Raw genomic sequence first — 24801 nt, 5'->3', positions numbered from 1 at the left:
GCAACGAATGTAGAGGGAGACAATGAAGAGGGTGTTGACTTCTACATCTTGAAGTGTACCAAAGCTAAGGAGAAGAGCCAAAAGGCTATGAAGGATGCTTGGGGCAACATAGTTGCTGCAAGCTCCTTTGTTGTGAAGGGTCTCTTTTATGGTCATCAAGGTAACTGCCACTACAAGCTTCTTGATCATAAACATGAGGTCATATTATATTCCGATCTTGCAAGGTCAATCAAGTTTCCATTGGAAGCCATTGAGGTAGAGAGAAACTTATACTTGCTATCACTTGAAGAGTACCAGGCTGTCTACAATAGCATGCCTTATGATCTCTAGACCACATTCTAATTAATTTATTTCCCACACTTACTTTCATTTTCTATGATTTTTTATTTGTCTCCCCCAAAAAAGAAGTCAAGTATGATTTTGGCTATACCAAATATGTGAGAAACCATTGTATATACATCAGTCAAGTAATGGTCATGATCCATTAGAAAAAGTAATACTTCATGATCCAACCATAGGGCACATGATCCAAGTTATTGATAATATTTGCAAGCAGTCAGAATGCACTACAACTAGGCAAGACATGATGCAAGTCACAAAGATAAATATAATATGATCATTATCCAATTGAATAATTACATGGTCTGGTATTATATTTGTGATCCAATTGAACAATTGTACATGATTCAGTAGCCAAAAATTACACCTCATGAAACAAAAACAAGGTACATGACCAAGGTTACAGGCAGTATTTGCAGTCCTTGAAGAATTTCACAGATAACAGCTTGTAAACAACCTCCTCCGCCTCTGATAAACATGTCACGTGCCCCAGAAGCAATCAGCTCCACAATTGGGGCTATCACCCACCCAAGCTGCACAACATACTTTTTTGCAACTAGCAGGCTATCTGTATCTTCCCAAGCATTAAAGTAGTCTTCAAATGCAAAAAACTGTTGGCGATCCCATGAGTTCCACCATCGCCATAACCAAGGTCCTACATGCTTAACCAAAAAATTGTGCTGCCAATGCATAGAAACTGAATCTAACTTTGGGAAAAAATGTCCCTTCTGAATTTCCAATACACTTGTAGAAGCTGTCATTTAGAAGCGCTGTGCTCAACACATCATAGAAAGCATATTGCTCCTAGAAATACCACAGGTGCTTGAAAAAGATTGGTTTCCCATCAGAAATGGTGAAATGTGCCCTGTCACAATATTTCTGATCCAAAACTTCTGAGATTACATTCTCTAGGCCAAGAAAATACAACGTAAAGTGCCACAACAGGTTGCATTTCCATTGAGAGCTCCATTTATATACATCAAGCCATCGAGTAGCCCAACACAGAAAAGTCTGTGCATCCTCTAGCACCAAAAATGTCAAGACACAATCGGGCCCTCCATGGAAGTCTCGTACTTGCTGTGCATGATGATGCCATCAGGGCTAGAATAGTTGCTTTTCACGGTTGTGATGATAAATCAACACACCATTCATGTCTATCACAATTGCACGTCATTCTGCATTCTTGCTCTCTAGGATCATGTAATAGTCAGTTTTGGGGGAGACAACAAAATCCTACTCTTTGAGTTCATGATGGGTACTGTGATATTGTTGGTACGGTGAATGATCCCTAGCTTTGCAACATATCATTTTAGTGCTCTCCTGCGCTGACTTGGATGCGAACCACATGCTATCTTTGCATGCATCTTAGGCCGGAGTTTGAAAGGACCTTTTGTATACATGACCAATGCTAATTTTTGATCACCTATACGAACCACAACATGATCAAGCTTCATCAAGGCACCTCTCCCCATCGAGTTAACACATGTTTATGCACGCGAGCCCATGGGCAGTGCATACTTGCTTTTAGGTTAGCTACATGACTTGCATCCTTCTCAGGAACCTTCTTGGCATTACTTGGTGTTTTAGTCCTTTTTTCCCTACTAGTAGGCATCTATGTAGTTGATGGATTGGCCTTAGCTACGTTGTTCTACATGGTCTTGCACTTTGTCAGTACCTTTATCCATTGTCCCACAGTGAACCCATCTCGACTGATCTCCTGGTTGGGAGCAGCATCTCCTTCACTTGTGGCTGCATCTATGAGATCATCCAAACCTGCCTATGTAGGTATATCACCCATCTATGTGTGTGTTCAATCTTCTAAGTCAACCACTTTTATAGGACTCTACACAGACCTTGGGATGCCTGACAAAGGTGTTATCTCATAAATAAACGTACAATCAGGTTCTCTTCTGACCTTTTCTAATGACCTCGTCTGTTCAATATCAAAAAAAACTTTCCAAAAAGGAGAATGGGGCTCGGGCCCTGGGCTGAGGCCAAGAATCTTCTCATGGGCTGTGCTACCCAAGAAAGGTGTAGGCTCACCAGTAAATTCTTGAGTAGGTCCAAGTACTCCAGGCTTGTCTGATGATCATGCTTGTGAATTATCAACAAAGACTGCATTTAGAGAACATGCCAAATTTCAAATGGAGATTTTATCTCGGTGGAAAAAGCACATGCAACCTAATGCAAGAACACATTTAGTAATCATGTAGTCATGCATAGACAATGCAGAAACAAAGCACTACCAATAAATATACAAAGCACTCCCTAAAAACCATCACAAAGCACATGATGCACTTACAAAAAGCGCATGCAAAGCATATGCAAAGAAGTCTAAAAGTAGAAGGAAAGTAAACAAAAATCTAAACCCAGTGCTTAAGCATTGCCAAACTAGCCACAAAGAAATTAAGCTGTCACAAAGCAATGCCAAAGCATTATCAAACCACTCACAAGTAGTGCAAAAGCACTCACAAAAGCAAGCAGTGCCAAAGCATACTGAAAGCAATGACTATTTACATCGAAAGTAGTTTTAAGAGAGAAAGTAGCGGTAAAGCAGTCACAAAGCACTGCTAAGCATTGACAAGCACACATACAAGGCAATGCTAAAGCAATGAGACCCACAAAGCACATGTAGAGTACTTTGCATATTCCATGTAAAGTAGTCTAAAAATACAAAGCAGTGACCAAGCAGTCAAAAAGAAGTGCCAAAGCACTACCAAACCACTCACAAGCAGTGCTAAAGCACTCACAAAAGCAAGCAGTCACAAAGCAGTGCCAATGCATACTGAAAGCAAGGGAGATTTGTGGATCTTGGATATTGTGATTATGGATATTTTAGTTTTGTACTCCCATATAATTAGAATATTTCAGGGATGTTTCATTACCTTGTGACTGCTGGAAATTACTATTTGTAATATGGATATTGCAAGCATGTTTAGTGTAGTTTTGCACTATAATATAATTAGAATATTTCAAGGATGTTTCATTACCTTGTGAGTGCTAGACATCATTGTTTCATATTTTACTAAGTTCTAGTCCAGCTTCACTTCAAGGAATTGACCCATGGAAAGGAGCTTCCCAAACGTTTTGTATAATTTTCAAGGCTAAATTCTCATCCTTGGATGCACAAGTTTTGCTAACTATTCTGCTAACATTTTTTGCAACAATGATTACTAATAGGCTTTACTACTAATATATTTTGCTAAAAAGTTCTTGGATGAATCAAGTTTGTCTAAGCATTCAATGATGCTCTAAATATCGGATTTATTTTGATGATGAGCACATTTTTTATCCATAATATTTTCATTATTTATTACTCCAACTTGACCACGGATGTTACTTATGAAAATACATTGTTATGTCATGTCAATAACCTGTAAAATTATGTTGCTATGACTTGGTCATATCTTGCGGCATTGGTCACAATCCGTGAAAGGGATTATCTCCTTTGGTAGTGGTCCATCCCTTGTTATTGATAGTTGGCCGAACAATAGTATTCATCCATTCCTTATTGATTGCCAGATAGTGGTATTCATATGTGCCTTATTACTTATTGATTTGCTGGATAGTGGTATTCATCTGTGCCTTATTACTTATTGATTTCTGAATAGTCGTATTCATTTGTGCCTTATTATTTATTGATTGTTAGACTATGGCATTCATCCGTACCCTACTACCTATTGATTGCTACTCTTCCATGCCTTATTACTTACTGGTTGCTGGATAATGTTATCTACCCATGCCTTATTGATTATTATTTTTTTTCCCAAAAATGTGGGTTTATATTATAAAGCCAAAAAGAGAAGTTTTTACATCAAAAGCTCTCTAACCTTGACCAGTATTGTTAGGGAGAAGTAACATAGGGAGTTATCATTCAGAATAGGTCATTTACTGAGTTAAAAAGGGTAAGTGTTGAACAGAACATGTTAGATTATCTCCTCCTTTGGCACCACATGAGTGATGACATTGATAACCACAGTACTCGGGATGTACATTTATGGACAAGAGCACATATGCTTCTGTTCCTTCTCAAGATGCGATCTCTTGGAGTGCTAAAGGGACTCGAGAAAGAGTTCCCTTGACATGTTCTCATTGCGCACCTTAAATGACACCTTTGCAGGATCAGCTAAGGAGATGGGTCTCTTGAAGGTGAGTGGGGGTGGTGAGTCTTTCTAGAGCACTGGGGGAGCAATAAGAATCTTCATGACAAAGCTAATGCTTTGGACTTGGAGTGATAGAGAATGCAAGAATCTATTTGTAAGCTAACTCAAAAAAAAATATGTGGAAAGGTCTATCTACTACCAATTTCAACGTGCCTTAAAGAAGGAATGAAGGAAGGCAACAGAACAAGTGTAAAAGATGTAAAAGATGAAGGAAACACTTTGGGCTTGAAGGAGAGGAAAAGACAATTACAATATATAGATGCATTTGCAGCCATTGATGATGCTAGAAAGAGGAGAATCTAGCCTACAAGGTTGGTTCTTCAGTGTTTCAATGAAATTTCTTACTTTAGTGCTACATTTTTCTACTAAGTTTCACTTGTCTTATTCTTTAGGAACTTCATATGGAAGATGTGATGGGAAGAATGGACAGAGATGATATTGATTGTTAGTACATTCTAGCCACTTTATTGAAGCCAAGTGATGTCATTGGGATGCTAACCCAAGACACAAAGACTTGCTTGTGTAAGTTGCTGAAGAGATGATGGAATTTAAGGGCATCGTGGTGAAAAGGAGATGCTTGGATCTTGTGATACTTACACATCTAAATTTTCAAGTCTATTCTTTTGGAAAGTATAAGAAACCTAGAGTATCATTACCCACACCTTGGTCTCTAAAGCTTGCATGGCAAGAAACAAACTAATGTGTGAGAAAAATGCTTAGAGGCTACCATTATGTAAGGGGCACAATGACTTGGAAAGGTCAAAAGAAATTTGGTGTGAAATCATCTGAGATGAATGTTTTTAAGAATGTTTGAGGCCTAGTTGGTCAAAGAGCACAAGCTAGAGAGGGTGAGCATCAATATTATGAACAAATCTTGGCCTTTGTTCAAGGTGATGGGGAAGTTGAGAAATATTTCTCAATCCAATCTGAGAAAGGCATATAGTGGCTTGTAGCATTTGAGAGTCCAAAAGAGTGCCATGAGACATTGACGTGGGTTTTAGAGAGAACATGAATTCCACCCATTATTCAAAGGGAGGAGGAAGGACAAACATTGGCAATGGAACATTTCAAGTTGAATTGCATATTGCTAGTGATTGGAAGACACTAAAGCTCTTATATGGTTGTGATACATGGGAAGATGTAGCAATCACATGCCTGTATTGCAATTGTTATCAACAGAAGAAAAAGGTAGGATTATAATCGAAGAATGGAATTCTCTCTAGTAAATAAATGCTAGCCCAATAATGACAAGAAGGATCCGAAGTGGGATCCCATCTTGCCCATCCCACTGTCCATGGCAACACAAAATATTCTTGCCAAAGTGTCGATGGATGGAACAAAGGCAATGAGATTCTTATCCAATCACAATCTTGAGACATTGTCTCAAAGTATATTAGGTTGGGAATATTGGAAAGCCTTATGTCAATGCATGAACAATAAGACTCCCATACTCAACCGTTGACTTTAAGGGCAAAAGTGTGCCCAAATCTTGATGCATTGATGAAATTGCTTCTCTAGCATTGAATCAACGAGATGTATTATGAAAGGTTCATAGAGTTTATACAATTAATAGTGAAATCATGCAGGCACTCACATATTACACATTACATGGTAATCCTATACTATCACAATCTTTAGTACCTAGTTTATTTTTAAAAAATGTTACTAAAATGATGTTTGTCATGTCTACAACATATTCTTTATGCACTTGGACCATGATTGTATAGGATTGTGGGCATCTATCCATTTGCAATACAGAAGGCATGCAAAAGTCACACTGTCAAGCCAAGGAAGCCTACTTCAAGAACCCAAGGCATGGTCATGATATCACTCATAGCAATGCATTGCATGAGATGTTTGATTGGTTTTTTACATGTTTACTAGGTAGGAATTTGAAGTCTGAAAAGGAACACAAACTTCTGAAAGCCGTTTAGAATGTATCAAAGAAAAGAAGCTATTGTTCTTGGAAGGCATCCATAGGGATTCAAGGGGTGGCATGTTGGAAGCAAAGTACAGTTAAACGAACACAAAAGGCAAAGTTCTTCGAGATGTTGAGGTCTGTCCAAAAACACTTAAATCTACCACGGGCACAAATTTGGACACTGGGAAGATTTCCAAACACCCAAATTCATGCCATGGTGGGTTTAGCTATTTTTGGTCAAACCATGCCATCCTGAACAGGTTTGCCTTCTGCGGCATGGTCAAATCTTTTGTAGATTTGTAAAAAATGATCATTAGAGTGTTCGAAATTGGCTTAGAATATATTGAATATAATGCCTTTTCCCATGCTTTCCCACTTTAAGAAAGGGACGTGTAACATCAACATTGTGTTCATAACTTTTGGAATTTTTATCTTATTTTGGATTTTTTTCCCAAACATGTCACTTCCACTTGATATTGACCTAGCAGACTCAAAAATGGGTGTTTTTGCAACACTACATATATTCACCTTCATAGAATTATGGCCTACATATGTTGGGTTGGTAAAGAGATGTGAGGGGAAGGTAAACAAATTTTAGTAAAGTATTTTGCACATGTGACACCAAATGAAAGTTTTGATGGAAAAAAGAGCAAGGTACCACCCACATGTGGTGCACGCCTTATGTGGGCACATAAGGATTGAGCCTTATGTGGGCACACATTGCTTTAACCTTATGTGCCCACATAAGGTGTGCACCTTATGTGGGCACATAAGGCTTGAGCCTTCTATTGCTATATAACGATTATTCAAAGAATTTATTAATAATTGATTTCTTATGTGGGCACATAAGGCTTGAGCCTTCTATTGCTAAATAATGATTATTTAAAGAATTAATTAATAACTGATTTCTTAATTATAAGTTTCTAATTTATAAATAGATTTCTTAATTATAAGTTTCTAATTTATTAATAGATATCTATTGCTTCTTATTGATTTCTTGTTTAGTAATTAATTTATATTATTAATCCCTTTCTACTTATACTTTAATTTGTAAATCCATTTGTTTGCTATGGCCTTCTTTCTTGGTCAAAGGTCACATCATTCCCAAGTGTTGTTCTTGTACAAAGCTTCCATTTCTTCATTCATAGCAATTTGCCATTTTAGATTGTCAACCGCATCTTCGAAAGTACACTGGCTCTTTTGTAGCCATGATGATAGTCATAAGAGCATAATTGGTAGTTTCAATCTGAATTTCTTTGCCTTTCTGAGCATATGTCAATCTAGTTGGTGGTCTGCTTTCCCTAGTAGATGTCTAAGTTGCTGCTCTTCTTTGGGTGTCTCTGGCAATTCTTGCTCTTCTTCATCAAACCTTTTCTATAGGTGCCTGAGTAATTGGTGTGTCTACTCTTGTGTATTTGATGTCTTCCATTCTGATTCTTCATTAAAGATTACATCTCTGATTATCTTTCGGTTAATGGGATCATACAACTTGTATGATTTTCTTTCTTCATAGTAGCCAACCATGATTCATTTATGTGACTTAACATCCAATTTTTTGCGATGATCATCATGTATGTGGGAATATTCTATGCAACCAAATATGTGGAGATGCCCAATGCGTGGCTTGTATCCAGTGAATGCTTCATAAGGTATCATACCTTGAATCAATTTGGTCGAAAGCCAATTAAGCAAATAGTTTGCAGTGGCAATTGCTCCTTCCGAATACTGATTCAGAAGATGCTTCTCACTAAGCATTGCTCTAGCACTATCTGCTAAAGTACCATTCGTCCTTTTAGCTATTGCATTCTACTGAGGAGTATCTGCACATGTGAATTGTCTTTGAATGCCATTACTTCTGCAAAAGTTCATGAATGCTGAAGACATGTATTCTCATCCTATGTCTGATCTCATGACTTTGATCTTTTTGCCTGTCTACTTCTCAACCATGATTTTGAATTTTGAAAAGACTTCAAATTTATCTTCAGAAAGTAGACCCAACAATATCTATTGTAGTCGTCGATGAAAGTCAGGTAGTACAATGAACCATTGATGTTGCAGGTCATTGTATAGCTCATACATCTGTATGTATCAAATCAAGAATACCTTGTATAAAAATAACACTTGGGAATTATGCGACCTTCCACCAGGAAAAAAGGCCATAGCCAACAAAATTTGGAGACCTATGCTAAGTTAACAACTCAAATTACGGCACGTGGAAATACCGAATGGAGACCATTCTTGTACTTCAAGACAAATGGGAGTATGTCGATGGGTCTACATCTCGACCATTTGACAGTCTAGCAACAACTCCCACCATTGCCGTAGCACAAGCAAAAGGTTCTACACCTGCACCAATGGTATCCACATTTGCTACCATTGCCAAATCACAGGCAGAAGGGGATAAGAAAGACTTATGTGTGTGCAAGAAGTGGATTTGATGTCGAGGCTAAAAAGTGTATGATACTTGCACTGAAATGTGCATGTGATGTGATGAGCGCGTAGAGCACAAAAAATCGAGCATTTTTTCTTTTTGGAGCACCGTTAAATTCTTATTGGATTAAGAGACATGGCTTGATCTAGGTGTAGGGGCAAAAAAAGGAGAAAAATGATGATGTGGCAAGAGGGGTCACATGTAGAAAAAGCGCATGTGGAGAGGTGTGCTAGTGGAGCACTAATGAGGTGGCAACTTGGTTCACATGCACTTCTTGTGTAGAGACAAGTGTGCTTGGCAAGGGACTGTGCCACGTGGCATTGGTGAGGCGACAAGGTGACGTGGCCTAATGACATGGCACAATGACAAGGTACTCGATGATGTGGCAATCAATGCTTACGTGGCAGTCTGTTGATTGGACTACTGACTAGGCGTTGGCATGGCAACAGTGCCCACGTGTCAAGTGTGATGATGTGGATGGATAGGGTGCCATCATGGCAATGATGTGGTAGTCTCGGTAGCCTAGATGACATGGCACATAAAGCTGCCATGTGGTTGTTGCTTGACTACACGTCTGGGTAAGGTTGAGGATAAGGCCACGTGTAGCTTAGAACACAATCCTTGAGATGTCCTCAAGATTTCGTTGGAATCTTTCAAGATTCCATTAATGCTGAAAAATCGTCGCCTTTTTCGGTTGTTTTGACGTAGCTTACCTCTTGTTGATGAAGGCGCGCCTCTCGTTGCGCAGTCTGTGGGTTTGTGTCTTGGAGGCTTTGTGTTGCAGTCGTTGGCGTGCAGATGGAGCCCATAGTCAAGGCGTCAGATCGTTGAGTGGCTAAGGTCTCGGAGGTCGCTGGAACACGGTGGTTGGCGGTCGATTGGAGCTCGTTTGCTGTTGTAGAGCCTAAGTAGTTGAAGCAGCATGGCATTGCATGCCAATGCTACTGTCGGCTTGCACGTTGATGTCGCAAGGTAAAGGCGTTGCCTGGCGGTGCTGTGTAGACGGACAGAGAAGGCGGTGTTGCAAGGCTGGAGCCTTCGTTTGGCCTATGTTGTGGCGTTGTACGCCGCTGCTTAGCTCGATGAGGTTGTCTTGCCGTTGTAGACAGAGTTGCATGTGTTGGCCGGCTGGGAGCTTCTGGTCGATGATTAGGTCGTTGAACTCGGTGTATAGATAGTTGGAGCGTTGTTGTATGAAGCAACTATTGCTTGGCGTGTCGGCCGAGCAGGTCGACTGTGTTGTTGTAGGAGCCGGTTGCTGGCAGATAAGGTGCTCTTTGATGTAGTCAGGTTGGAGGTGGGAGCTTGTTGTGAGGTGGGAGCTTGTTGAACGAAATTCTCTCACCAATGGATGGAAATTCTCTATCACTTCATGGAAACCTTTCATCACTGGAATGAAAGAACAATCAGCACGTGTTGTGTGTTCCTTACATTTACAGTTCACTCTTCCGCTGTCAATCATTTAGTGAGAGTTTAGTCTCCTTGCCCATTACAATTCTACAGTTTGCTGCCTATTTGATTGCGTTCTCCCCTATCTGTGTTTTCTCTCTACAATTTGTGGGCACACGTCATGTGGGTGACATCTTGAGTGTTGGATTCTGGGACAGTCCGCTTGACACTTGTTTGAACTAAGTGTTTCTAATGATGCATACTTGTTTGAACCAACAGTTTCCCATGGTGCTAAAATTTTGACACATTTGAAACAAGCAATTTGGATACTTTAACAATTTATTGAAGGTTTCCATCAAGGAGGTTTTCTACAAACAAAGACCCGTGAATACATCCATTGAAACCCTTAGATATTCTACATAAGACTATCGTATGACAGTGATCTCACCTATAACCCACATACACACACTCCATCCTAAATGTAATGGAAACAAATAGCAGCTTTCATGACTATATTGTACAGTGACCTCACCAATAAACTACATACACACTCCATCCTCAATGTAATGGAAACAAGTAGCAACCTCCAAGACTATTTTGCATTTAACAATATTCAATATGAATTGGTGGCAGAATGACACTCAGAGCACACACTGAAAGTTTATTATCATTGCAAGCAAGTGTTCCTCGAAGAAAGGGAACAGGCCCGCGAGGTGGGGGGGGAGCACTCAGAAGGAATGGCCAGCTTTCCAATGTGGTTAGCACAGCAGGTCTTATTCTTCATCCACATCAAAAAGCACCGCAATTGGATCAGCTACAGATCCTGCCCCTTTCATAACATACTCAACATCTGCAATGCCTGGGTTCCCGTTAAAGACATGACATGAGTTTCTTAATAACAATTTCATGCCGCCGCAATCACTTCTATATAACTGTGACCTGACACGTTCTTCGCACCATCACCAATCATCGTGTTTCTTACATTCACTGTGTCATCCCACCTAACTGCATCGGCCTCAATGTTTGCTAGCAGTACATATGATGAAGCATTCCCATCTAGCTCAAAAACAAGGTTTGCAGCACGCACAGCCCGCTCCACATCACTATGAATCCTGCATGATGAAAGCAAGGTCAACCATGCTGGAGCAACATGTTCATGTGGCATGCTGATGATCAGGTCTTCTGCCTCTTCCAACAATCCTCCTCGCCCGAGAATATCAATCATGCACATATAATGCTCCACCGAGGGGGTTATGCCATGGTCTTTGTCCATAGAGGCAAAGTATCGCCTCCCATCAGCAAGCAGACCTGTATGATTACATGCCGTAAGAATGCAGATGAAGGTGATCTTGTCTGGCTTTACCCCTTTGTCTTGCATTTGCCCAAGCAGTTGGAGGGCCTCCTTGCCATGCCCATTCTGGGCACACGCTGCCATCATGGCATTCCAGGAGACTACATTGCGCACTGGCATCTCTGCAAAAACAGCCCTCGCATCATCCAGGCTCCCACACTTGCCGTACATATTGATAAGGGCATTCCACACAACAACATCCGATTCCCATCTGTTGCCAGAAACAGTAACATGGATCTCTTTCCCCTCTTCTAGAGCTACCACACCTGCACATGCATCCAAAACACAGACAAACGTGAACTTATCTGGCTTTATGCATTCAGCCTGCATGTGGCCGAACAGTCCCAGGGCCTCCTCGCCATGTGCATTCTGAGCACACACTGCCATCATGGCACTCCATGCAACAACATCCCGCATTGGCATCAATGCAAACACATCCCTTGCATTCTCCAGGCTTTCGTACTTGCCATACATATTGATAAGGGATGTGCCTACAGCAGCATCTGACTCGCAGCCATTGCCAACAACAGTAGCATGGATCTCTTGACCCTCTTCTAGAGATACCACACTAGAACACACGTCCAAAACAGAGATTAAGGTGCCCTTCTCTGGCTCGAAGCCTTCTGCCTGCAATTGAACAAACAGTTGTAGGGCCTCCTTGCCATGCCCAGTCTGGGCACAAGCTGTGATCATAGCACTCCACGAGACCACGTTCCGCAAAGGCATCTCTTCAAACACAACCCTCGCATCATGCAAGCTCCCGCACTTACCATACATATTGATAATGCATGTCGCCACAACAACATCCCAATCCAATCTGTTGCTAGCAGCGAGAGCATGGATCTTTTGACCCTCTTCTAGGGCAGTCACGCTGGCACATGCATCAAAAACACAGATGAAGGTGATTCTGTCTGGCTCAAAACCTTCAGCCTGCATTTCACCAAACAGCTGTAGGGACTCCTGGCCATGCCCATTCTGTGCACATGCTGCTATCATGGCATTCCAGGAAACAACATCATGAAGAAGCATCTCTTCAAACACAGCCCTTGCATTATCCAGGTTGCCACACTTGCCATACATATTGACAAGGGCATTCCAAACAAACACATCAAACCCCCATCCGTTGCCAGCTACAAGAGCATGGATCGCTAGACCCTCGTCTAGGGCTGCAACATTGGCACATGCTTCTAAAACACAGATGAAGGTGACCTTGTCTGGGTTGAAGCCTTCTGCCTGCATTTGCCCAAACAATCGTATAGCCTCCTTCCCACCCCTGTTCTTGGCACATGCTGCCATCATGGCATTCCAGGCAAATGCATCCCGCATTGGCATCTCTGCAAAAAGAGCCCTCGCATCATCCAGGCTTCTGCACTTGCCGTACATATTGACGAGGGCTGTCCCCACAAAGACATCTAATTCCCATCCCTTCCCACAAACAGTAGCATGTATATCTTGACCATCCTCTAGAGCTGCCACACTGGGACATGCATCCAAAACACAGATGAAGGAGACCTTGTCTGGCTCGAAACCTTCTGCCTGCATTCGACCAAAAAGTTGTAGAGCTTCCTTGCCCTGCCCATTCTGGGCACACGCAGCAATCATAATAGTCCAAGAGTACAAATTCCGATCGACTATTTGGTCAAACACTGTGCGTGCATGGACCAAGCTGCCACACTTGCTGTACATTTGAACTAGAAGGTTACAGAGAAATCTGTTGCCTGCATATCCACGACTGGTTATGTGTTTATGCACATGTTCGCCCTGATACAGGGACTTGGTACTGGCGCAACGCCTCAAAAGGGATGCATAGGTAGCAATATCTCTCTCTGGACCCAGCTGACCAATGGTCTCTTCATTCAAGCTCTCAGGACAGCTGTCTTCATTTCTAGCAAGGCCACTGTTACGGTACTTATGTGATGTATACGAGTCTCTGGTTTCTAGCTTCCTTAGCACCTCTTCTACTAGCTTGGCCAACTTGGTTCCCCCATTGCGTAGTTTGCTGGCTAGCCACCTCAAATAAGGGACAGGCAACGATTCAAGAACCTTGCCTTGGTGCTTACCAAAGTCTATGGTAGTATCCCTAGCCTCAGGGTCCATGGTATCCAAAACCCTGCAGTTTGTAGACGTACAGCATGTGATCCTGTTTGCTTGCCTTCTTTCTAAGGATAGTGACTCCATGGCAAGGTGAGGCATACCCGATGTCGGTGATAAATTTGGGGAAACGCACGAAAGGAATAGCGCCATACATTAATGATCGAAACGGCCGCAACTTGCCAGAAAAGAAACAAATGGGGAAAGCAAATCTTTCGAAGAATGCATTCATGTTTTATCCACGAAACAGAAGAGGGACAAAAGGAAACCTGGTTCAACTACTTTTGATGTCTCCAAGCAGGGATGCCTTGATTCTTATACCCTTCAATGTTGACGGCCGCCTTCTCAGTCTAGGAATTTAAGCAACATGAGCTATCCTTCACTTGATTCTAACTTTGTGCACCAAATGCTTAATGTTTGACATTCTAACAATCACCTTGCTATCTACAAATCTTTGCTCAAAAGAAATAGTTCCTCTATTTGCTTTTGGCTCTAAAAACAGTTCCTCAACAACCACTACATTTGCTTTTGGCTCTTCCTTTAGAGATTGGTCCTAACCTTGTCATAGTAGAAGAATTTCTCCTTTTTGGCCTCTCCCTCCCCCCCAACACTCCCCCCCTCCTCTCTCTCTCTCTCCCTCTCTCCCCTTTATCTCATGTAGTCTTCCCTCACACCATTTCCAATGGATTCCTTTTTGTTTGCTTTTTTTTGGCTTGGGGGTAGCCTTTATTAATCTTGGGCAGGCCTTATGAATGATTAAATATCATTCACCTTGTTCTTCTTGCCTCACTCTCTATAGAGTTCCTTGCTTTATCTCATGAGTCACCATCACCCTTCTTCTTGGACCTACCTTGTCTAAGCTTGCCCTTATGCCTGTAGCAATAAAGGCCATCGTTGTCCCTGTACTTCTTCTCCCTCGCTTCATCTTGCATGAGCATTGGCCCAAGCTCCTCGAAGGTGGGATCTCTGCATTAGTTAGTGTGGTGACCAAACCCGTGAGATCACTTTGTAGTCATTAGTGTGGTTGCTAAGCCCATGAAGCTCATAGCACTTCTAATTGATTTGATCAACCTTTTGATCCACACCTACTAGCTGATTCTTGATAAACTTGACCCGAATTAAATGATCACATACCATAACTCCTTTGTCCATTTTGAAATGCAAGACCTAGCTAGTGTTGTTTTACAAATCTTTCATAATGGTCCAACCCTCCTCTAGGATATCTGCCCATAGGATGTGCAGAATCACTCCATCTATCAATGGATCCCTTAGCTTTAATTAAAGATTTACATTTGCAATCATATTTAGATATTCGTGTGTTGTAAATAACATAAAATTTGGCAACCCCTACTTAAGGGTTTTTGTCCCCAAAAATGTAGCATGATGCCAACTATGCAAATAAACAACTCCAATACTTCGTAAACCCTCGATAAAGCTCAAGTTTAATGAAGTATTGTCTTCTTCAATTGACAATGTATAGCTAAATAGAGTAAAGCAATGACTATATTATATAAACTTTGCTATACATGTATACTTAAGTCCCAATGACTATTTGATGAAAGTGTTTGAAATTCAATACAACTACCTTTATTGATGCAATATGATTCAAAATCGGTGGCTACACTTTGCAAGAGTTTGAAAACTTACTAAAAATACAATGTACTATCACGATTGTCAAAACAATGACTATATGATGCAAGTTTTGCACTGTACTTAGCTCATTTTTCTCTAGCTAAGAGTGAAGGCCCTCCTTGTAACTTTAATTGATGACATCTTTTGAACCCTCATCAATGGGACTACCTTGCATCTCTATGTTTTCATCTTTCATCTACTTCCTCACTTGCTGCTGAATTGGATTGCCTTCTTTAGATTGAATGGCTTCATGTGCTAAAGGTGGCTCTCTAAACTTGAGAAGATGGTGTTTTCCATGAACATCTAAGTTGCAAGGGCTCCTAATGCCACTTGCAAGAGAATAGGCAGTGTAAGCAAGATAATATCCTACCCTAAGCAGATCTTCCCAGAACATTAACCAAAAATATTGTAAGCATAGGTTTTTTTGACAAGAATGATTTGTCCTTCTACTGTTGATTCGATCACCTCCCAAAAACTTTGACAAAGCCTTGACGAACCAAACAACTATCTTGCCATCCTTGCTTAAATGCCGGTGATAAATTAATATTTTTATAGAAGAGAGCATCTTCATATAGTGAGAGAGGCTAGCAAGCTGGCCAAGACCTCTCTCCCTACCCCCACTAGACCTCACAAGGAAGGAATCACCTTCAACATACAACTACACAAGCTAAATCAAAATGAGTTTTCCATCAAAGGAAACATGAGAACAGTGATATCAAATATAATATCACTCAAATCAAAATGAGAGAAGAGATACCAAAAGACAAGATTACTCACCTTCATATTCTTATCTTACTCTACATCCTTGTCCTTCTAAAGGAAGATGCTTCTCTTTATGATATCTTCTGGTATTCTTTTCTTTTCCTCCCTTTTTTTGATCGTGTCAAACTTGAGGTCTCTTTGAATCTTCATGAATGTCTCAAAATTGATCTCATAGTCTCCCATACATTTCTGAGATTCTTCAAAGAACATGGATAGACATTCATGTGAGTTGAAGTCATCTTCCATCCCATGGAAAGGGTCATCCTTCGCAATAATCTCAGAATCCATATGGTAGACTTGGGCAATCATTGCCAGTGCATAATCCTCCCTCAAATAAAATATTTCCTAAATGTCATGAATAATAATATACTCCATATCTTCAATTTGGAAAGTGGGAAGCAATGGCACAGCATCGTTCGAGCTTTCAATGTTAAGGCCTTAATACTTACTGGCCCGTAAAGTGTGTCTGACCTTTGTGCCACAAGGTCTAGTGCAAAGCTTCATCTCTCTTCTTGACTACATCTATCACCTCCTCTTCATCCTCCCCTTATGCTTCCCCCTCCTCTTGGAGTTTCTCTTTATCCTACTCTTCTAGCTCTTGATCCCACGGCCTCTCTTTTCCTTCCTCCTCCTCTTGCATCTTCAAGACTTCCTTAGAGTTAACCTGGTGACAGTTTAGGTATAGTACAAACACCAAACCTTCCTCTAGAGGTTCACACTTTCTATTGTGCATGTTGACTCTAATTTAACATGATTTCTTATGTTAAAATGTGCTAAAGAGGGCACTTTGGGTTGTTGGGCGATTCCCGAACACCCCAAATTGCTTTCTTAAGCACATTTCTTTAGTTTCTCTTATTTTCTACTGTTGGGGTGCTAGTTTAGACAAAATTTGTTCAAATGTGCTTAACAAAGTGATTTAAGCTATTGGGACTATTCCCAAAACTCTAAATTGCTTAAGCACATTTCTAAAGTTGCTCTTGTTTCTTGATTTTTGGGGGCTGGGCTTTCTCTCCAAGCTTTAGAAGATAGTAACTGTGAAGAGAGCACAAAATGCACTCATTTTTTAAATTTGGGAGGCATATTTGAACTGTGCTCAAGAAAGTGATTTGGTCTATGAACCTATTTCAAGCTTTTGAAGGCAGCTAGTAACTATTAAAGGAGCATAAAATATACACATATTTGAAATCTGGGAGGAATATGTGAAATGTGCTCAAGAAAGTGATTTGGGCTATTGTGTTGAGAAACCATCTCGACATCATGTGATCATATGTGCATAGCACTAACACATAGAGAGTGCTATAATGGAAAGGGTTAGATGCCCTAACCCTAACCCTAAAAGCATTTCTATATATTCTACATTTTCAACTAAATCTAGTGTACAGTTAGTGTACAGTTAGTCATTTGTCGTGTGCTCTCTAGCTGTGCCCTCTCTCCTAATCTCCACTCTTCTTCTCTCTCCTCTTCATATTTTGTCATGGTATCAGAGCTCCCTTGCCTTCCACTACATCGAGATCATTGTGTAAGAGATCGAGAGATCTTGAGTGTTCGCTTCCATGAGAGAAAAAATCCATTCATTTTGGAAGAATTTCCATCCATTCCATTCACCTTTATGTGAGAGAGAGTTCTTTGATTGAAAGCGAGAAAGAGTGAGCTTCTTTGAGAGATTATAGTTCAATGAGAGATTGTGGAGTGATATCTAAGAGATATATATATTTTTAGAGCAATTTGAGAGCCTAAGAGGTTAGGTTCACCTTTTTTTATAGGTTCTGTAAGCTTCCTTGAAGCCTGAGTGCCTCGAATCTCTGTGCTTTTTTCTTGTGATTCTATTCTCCACACCCAGCCATTTTTCAAGGCAAGATTCTCCAAATCTCCTAGCTTCACATAGCAAGCTGACTAGCAGCAAAATGACTAGCAACTATAACGCCCTACCAGGGACCTCTGCGACCTAGCCATCAAAGGCTGCAAACCTGTTCTACATCCAGGCTAGAAAACCAGTTCTACATCCACTAAGGTGACTAAGAAATACTAGCACGTAGCTGAATTCTATGCTCTCACAGGTAGCAATGGTGGCTCTAAGCAATCTAGCAAGCTCCATGCTCGGCCTTCAACGAGCAACTCAACAGGCCACGGCTTAGTCCTTCTACAAGGCGGTTATGTCAAGCCCGACGGCTAAAGATTGGCTACACATGAGCTTACTACAGACATTTTGAAGCTCCAAGGCATAGCCTCCTTTTGTCGCCAGCGACTCCATCAGCTCGTCATTCTACAATGCCATAACTATCACAAGGACACCATCTATGCAGCTAGCTTCAAAGTCTGATGCCCATAGCCAACAACTTCAACTGGTCGCCATACTAGATTGCAAGGCACAAACTTGGCTTCCAAAAGCTAGCGCAAGCCTAGCAGCTCCAATGGGTTTGCCAATAGCCGACTACCAGCTTGTCTATGCTCTACAACGATGCCCATGACATTCCATGACATTGAACACTTTGAAGCCTGCTCATTGAATTGTGGAACGTCAACTTTTAGGAAAGGTGATGATGTGAAACCAAATGTGAGTGAAGGGATTGGATCCGAGTAGGAACTATTTAGGAATCTTTTGGCATGGCTTTGATTGGCTTCTTTGGAGTTGTCTCCACTATGGATGATCTAATCTACTCTGAACTAGATCTAGACCAACTGTTAAGCAATGAAAAAGCATCAAATAACTCCTTTTCTTTGTTCATTTTAGGTGCTGGGTTAGATGCATCGATGTAGAGGCTGATGTGCATGCAAGAATTGGATTTGTTGCCAAGGCTCACAAGTATGTGATATTTACACAAAAATGTGCACGTGATGTAACGAGCTTATAGAGCATTAAAAATCGAGCGTTTTTTCTCTTGGAGCGCCCTCAAATTCTTCCTAGATCAAGAGATACAGCTTGATCTAGGTGGAGGGGCAAAAAAGGGTGCTAGTGATGATGTGGAACTCAGAGTCACATGCAGGGGTACGCTTGCCAAGGCATGTACCTCTGGGGAACTGTGTGATGAGGTGGCAACTAGGTGCACATGCAGTGTACTAGTGTGGCTACAAAGAGGTGATTGTACCTGGCAAGGGGTCAATGCCATATGGTAATGCTGAGGTGGCAGTGCTGATTGGATGTGGTTGATGAGCTGTCAAGTGATAATGTGGCTTCTTAACATGTGTCAGCTGACTAATGACCTAGCAAGTCATGATGACATGGCAGATGGGTAAGATGCTATTGATGTGGTAGCATGCCACATGGCTCTGTGGATGGCCTTGATAGCCTTGATGGGTAAGATAGTCACATGTCAGGTTGCCATGGTTCCACGTGTCTTCTCATCGGTGCACCACGTGTCACAAGGGTAGCCAAACCTTAGTGATAACTTGATATAGTTGGGTGACGGATTTGAGGCTCTGTGCCATTGGCGTGGTGGAGGATGCTATTGGAAGAGCTTTAGGGCTGCAGTTGGAGCTCAGAGGTCGCTGCTCTAAGCAAGCGTTTTGATGTGTAGAGCTCTAGAGCGGTTCATTACACATGAGTCTCATGTCGTCCACCTTAGAGGGCCTGTGGAAGCTCTATGGTTCGTCCTATTTTCATGGAGGAGATCAAATCATCCGTGAGCTGGTAGTTGGAGGGAGCCTGGGAGCCCGTTATGAGCTGTGGCACTGAGCCTACTAGTCGTGTTCACGTTGTCATTGTTGGAGTGAATGGAGAGCCATATGTTACCGTAGGCTCTTCACTTGATGGTCGTTGGAGCCGTGGATGCACTTGAAGCCTTTGTTGGAGTTGTTGGAGGTTCGCGGCATCATCGCGATGGTCATTCCAATCACACTCATTATGCCAATGAACCTAAGAACATGTTTCTTGCAAGCAAGGATCTGCAGCACACTAAAACAATGTATCTTGACATTGATTGCAATTCAAAAGGGGAATGCAGTTATCAAGTTGATCAAGCATATCAAGATCCTTAGTACATTGACATCGGTGCATCATCTCATATGACAAAGTGTCAGGAATGGTTAAGAGAGATGAAACCATTAGAAGGACATAAGAACATTATCTACACTGCAGATAACACAATGAATCCAGTTCAAGGAAAAGGCATTGTTCCTATGAACAATTTCACTAGTACAAAAGGATTGGTGAAAGATGCACTCTATGTTCCGAAGCTCAGCAAGAACCTCTTGTCAGTAGGTCAAATGATGGAACACAACTACTGAGTCATCTTTGATGGAGATGAATACACGATCAAAGACAAATCCAGAGGATATTAGCTACTAGGAAAAGTAATCAAGGAAGGATTCTTATTCAAAATGCTAGCTATAGTACCAGATTTGCATGCCATGTCAGCTCAACCGCAACAGATGCCACTTTCTGCAATATGGCACAAAAGATATGGACATGTCAATTTCAAAGCTTGATAGAGCTCACAAATAAGAATATGGCAATTGGAATTCCTAAGCTTCAGTTTCTTGGAAAAGTTTGCGAAGCATGTTGCTTTGGTAAACAAAAGTGAACCAACTTTGGTAGAAGCACCTCTTGAGCATGAGCTATTTTTTATTTGATTCACACATATGTATGGGGTTATGCCCAAACCCGCAGTATCAATGGTTCACTTGACTACTTGACTTTCATTGATGACTACTTGACTTTCATTGATGACTACTTGACTTTTTGAAAGAGAAATTTGAAGCCTTTTTCAGATTTCAAGAATTCAAACCCAAGGTTGAAAACCAAATATGTAGAAAGATCAAAGTCATAAGATCAGACAGAGGGGTGAATACATGTCTTCAGCATTCATGAACTTTTGTAGAAGTAATGGCATTCAAAGACACACCCATCTTGGCCTCCTCCCACCTCCCATTCACATGTGCCTCGATGTCTGCCCGCCTAGCCTCGATCTCTTCTGTCTCATCCTAGAAAATAAATAAATATTAATTATTTAGAAAATAATTAAATTTATTTCTTAAAAAATTAAGTCTATTTATATTTACTATCAACTTTTTTTAAAATTTAATTATACATATATTGATTTGAATTATATTTAATAAATAATTAAATTTTATTTTTGGAACATTTAAATTTATTAAAATTGACTTTTGGTTTTAAATTTTTAAATTTTAGTTTTTTTTAAATTGAAAAAAATAATTTTATTTTTATTAAAGTCACAACAACATCAAGAAGCTTGATTTGATTTTCACTTTTTGAAACTTTTCAAGATATTTAATGTTTGAACAAATATAATTTAGAATAAATTATAACTTAAGTTATATTAAAATTATTAATATAACATTAACTTTTATAAAAATATTTTTGAAAATTCAAAAAAATGAAAAAAAATCTTCAAAAATTTGACGAGTATTAGTGAATCACAAAGTAAGGATTACATAAAATTCTAAAACTAATTTAAAAATTAGTGAATGAATTTGTAAGCTTGGTGTTAGAAAATATGAATTGGTGTGCTTTTATCCTATGTGTGTATCTTTGATGGGTATGATACTTTGAAGAGGCCTTAAAGTTTTTAAGTTTGAGGCCTCTACAAAGTATCATACCTATCAGATATCATTTGCATAGTATTTACTTGTTTCATACATGTATCATGCATGAGTGTAGAAACATTTGCATCTGTGTGCTTCTAGCCGATGTGCTTGTATCCAATGGTTATGATACTTTGTTTTGGCCTCAAAGTAAAAAGAATTAAATGCTTTACAAATTACCATACCATCAAATATCATTTTCATGGTTTGGAATGGATATTATTGAATCCTTGTTTCTTACCATGTGTGACATGAAGTTGGGGATAATAAACTTCACACACCTCTTTACTTCCTACTTCTTTCAAACTGAGTGATAGAGATATTCATCATTGGGAAAGGGACATTAAAAAGAAGCTTTTATACCAAGAGACCACACCATACTATCCTCCCTTAGATGAGAATGAAGATGGTAACATCCCAAGTGATGTTGTACTCAAGCATAGGGAGAAGGAAAGGATCAACAGAGGCCATAATCTCAGCAAGCCAGTCTGCGCCAAAGAGAAGAGCAATACGTTGTTGAAAGAAGATCTTGCGGCTCAACATGACATGAACTGATATATATCGAGGAGTTTGAAGGGGCTGATTGGGTCAGATGGGTAGGTTCCGAGGAAACATTGCACCTCCTTCATAGACACCTCTACACAGCTCAAAACACACTCCAAACTATCATAAGACACAAAGACCCATAACTTTCAATAGAGACATGATATAAAATATTCAATCACATATTGAGATGCGTCTTGAAATGGACTTTACTCTGATATAAGTTTCGTAAAAAACAAAGAAGCGGTCGGAAAGATATGGGCAGTTTACTGAACGTGGGTAAAAACCGTCTAAAAAAGAAACAATCACACATAGAGAGTCATAGATTTTTGGTTTGACATCTAATACAATAACTGAAGACAAGGATAATGCTCCTTGAAGAAAGCTTTGCACTGATATAAGTTTCGTCCAAATAGGACCACCGAGTGAAACGTTATGAGCAAAATATTGACAGGGGGTCAAACTATCATGAAAAACACCTACTCCCTCTACTGGTGCCGACTTGGGAGAATACTACCTCCATGCTTAGACTTCATCAACGATCCAAGTCCCATAGAGGTCACCTAGGAGGGAAGGAAGAGCCCCCTTTATGGCTTGGGAAATAGATAAACCATGTATGCGCAATGAGCGGCTGAATAGACAACACTTTTGAGCACTTTGGAAGAGAAAACAATGGAAAAAGGAAAGAGACACTCAAGAGAGAGAACTTGAAGTGACCTTCATTACCGATAGAGTGAGACTCCACTCCAATGGAACTCAAAATACTACAAACACAAGGGAGAAGAAGAGGTTTCATACGTACAAGAGGGAGCAGAAGCTCCAAGACTACTCACAGAGAGAGAATGAACTAGAGAGTCTCGATGGACTCAAGAGTCTACATAAGAGAATATCTACAAGAGGGAGAGAAGGCTCATGGAAGAGGCTTGAGGAGACTAGAGCTATAGAAACATGAGGCCTAATGGTGGAAGAGATGATGAACAAGGGAGAGGAGGGCTCCTTTTATAGAGATTTTGTCACCCTCCTTCACCCATTTACAATTGCTACCTGTAGATTCCTTTCCCCATCAATCACATAAGCCCATATGTCACCATCCATGTCCTTTTTGGCTACTGATGCCATGTGTCCCATCAAAAGATGCTCAAGACTCTTAAAAATATTAAGAAAGTCAAGAGTCTCCCACATGGAGCCCATAGGGACCCTCTCTTTTCCATATGTCCACATCCTCCTTATTCCACATAGGAATTCTAGAAGGATTCTTCTTGACTTCACACTCATCCACATGCCTTCCACACGCTTGGCATGTGATCTCTCTTATATTATTGGAACATATGGACATGAGCCCACCTCTTTATATGACTCACTCTTCCCACTTTCTAAAAACCCCATAATATCCCATACACAAATAACTCTCACCCCATACCAAGGTATTTATCATTCATACACATGGTATTTACAATGAACCATTCCACTCATCCTCTCAATCCCATACAATATCTTAGAAAATAGAAATAAGTGAGAGTCGCTAGGCTATCACTTGATACTCAAACTCTTATCAAACATAGAAGAAAACAATACCAATGCCAAATTAAAAAATATCAACTTTTGGCATCACACCATGCATTATACTTGAGTGTTGAAAAATATGCTTCATTGTGCTTCTAGGTATATGCTTGGCTCTGATGGGTATGATACTTTGCAAAATCTTTAAACTCACTTAGTTTAAGGCCTCTATAAAGTATCATATTCATGAGATATCATTTGCATGGTTTGACATGCATATTTGCTTATTTCTTATCATGCATCACGCATGAGTGTTGAAAAATATGCATCGGTGTGCTTTTGGCTTATGTTCTTATCCTCAATATGTATGATACTTTTCATAGTATTTTAAGGCCTATGAAAAGCATCATATGCATCGGATATCAATTTCATTATTTTTTAATAAACCCTGAACCCTAAAACCTAAACCTTAAACCCCAGGCCCTAAACCCTAAACCCTAAATCCTAGAACCTAGACCCTAAACTCTAGATCCTAGGATCCTAGACTGTGAAATTACCTTATACACTAACCTATAAACCCTAAGCCCTAAGTCCTAAACCCTAAACCCTAGACCTTAGGCCCTAAATCCTAAACCCTACACCCTATTTTGTAGATTTTAGACTCTAAACTCTTAAACTTATACACTAATCAATAAGCCCTAAACACTAAACCCTAAACCCTAATCCTAAAACTTGAAAACCTAAGCCCTAAACCCTAAACCCTAGACCCCAAACCCTAAACACAACCCTAAACCCTAGACCCCAAACCCTAGACCCTAGACCCTACATTCTAGAATATAAAATCTTAACCTTATATACTAACCTATAAACTCTAAATACCAAACCCTAAAATTTAAACCCTAGCATGACTTGCCTTTACATCCTAGATCTTAAAATGTAGATCTTAGACCCTAGAACCTAGACCATAAGCCTTAGGCTCTAAAACTTAAATCCTAGACTATAGATCCTAAACCCTAAATTACAATAAATAATTTATGAAATATATTGATTTGTGCAATAGGTTGCATGCATCCCCAACCTGTTGCATGTGCAACAGGATGAGTGTACCCCCAACCTATTGCATGTGTAACAAATCGGG

At 40.3% G+C, this 24801-nt stretch overlaps 1 protein-coding gene across 1 annotated transcript in view; it reads right to left on the bottom strand.

Annotated features, from left to right (window-relative positions):
- Nucleotides 1–10878: 10878 nt before the first annotated feature.
- Nucleotides 10879–24801, bottom strand: part of LOC147891623 (uncharacterized) — a 36361-nt gene continuing 22438 nt past the window's right edge. Inside the window, exon 2 of the mRNA XM_087388008.1 lies at nt 10879–13840. Coding sequence (XP_087244134.1) covers nt 11148–13840 — 2693 coding nt within the window. The 3' untranslated portion in view covers nt 10879–11147. The remainder of the gene's footprint in view (nt 13841–24801) is intronic.

This window comes from Dipteris shenzhenensis, chromosome 17, assembly GCF_047967505.1.
Source record: "Dipteris shenzhenensis isolate YYH24624 ecotype China chromosome 17, Dip_SZ_1.0, whole genome shotgun sequence".
Taxonomy (NCBI): domain Eukaryota; kingdom Viridiplantae; phylum Streptophyta; class Polypodiopsida; order Gleicheniales; family Dipteridaceae; genus Dipteris; species Dipteris shenzhenensis.
The sequence above is the reverse complement of the archived record's forward strand: the minus strand, read 5'-3'. Positions and strand labels throughout refer to the sequence as shown.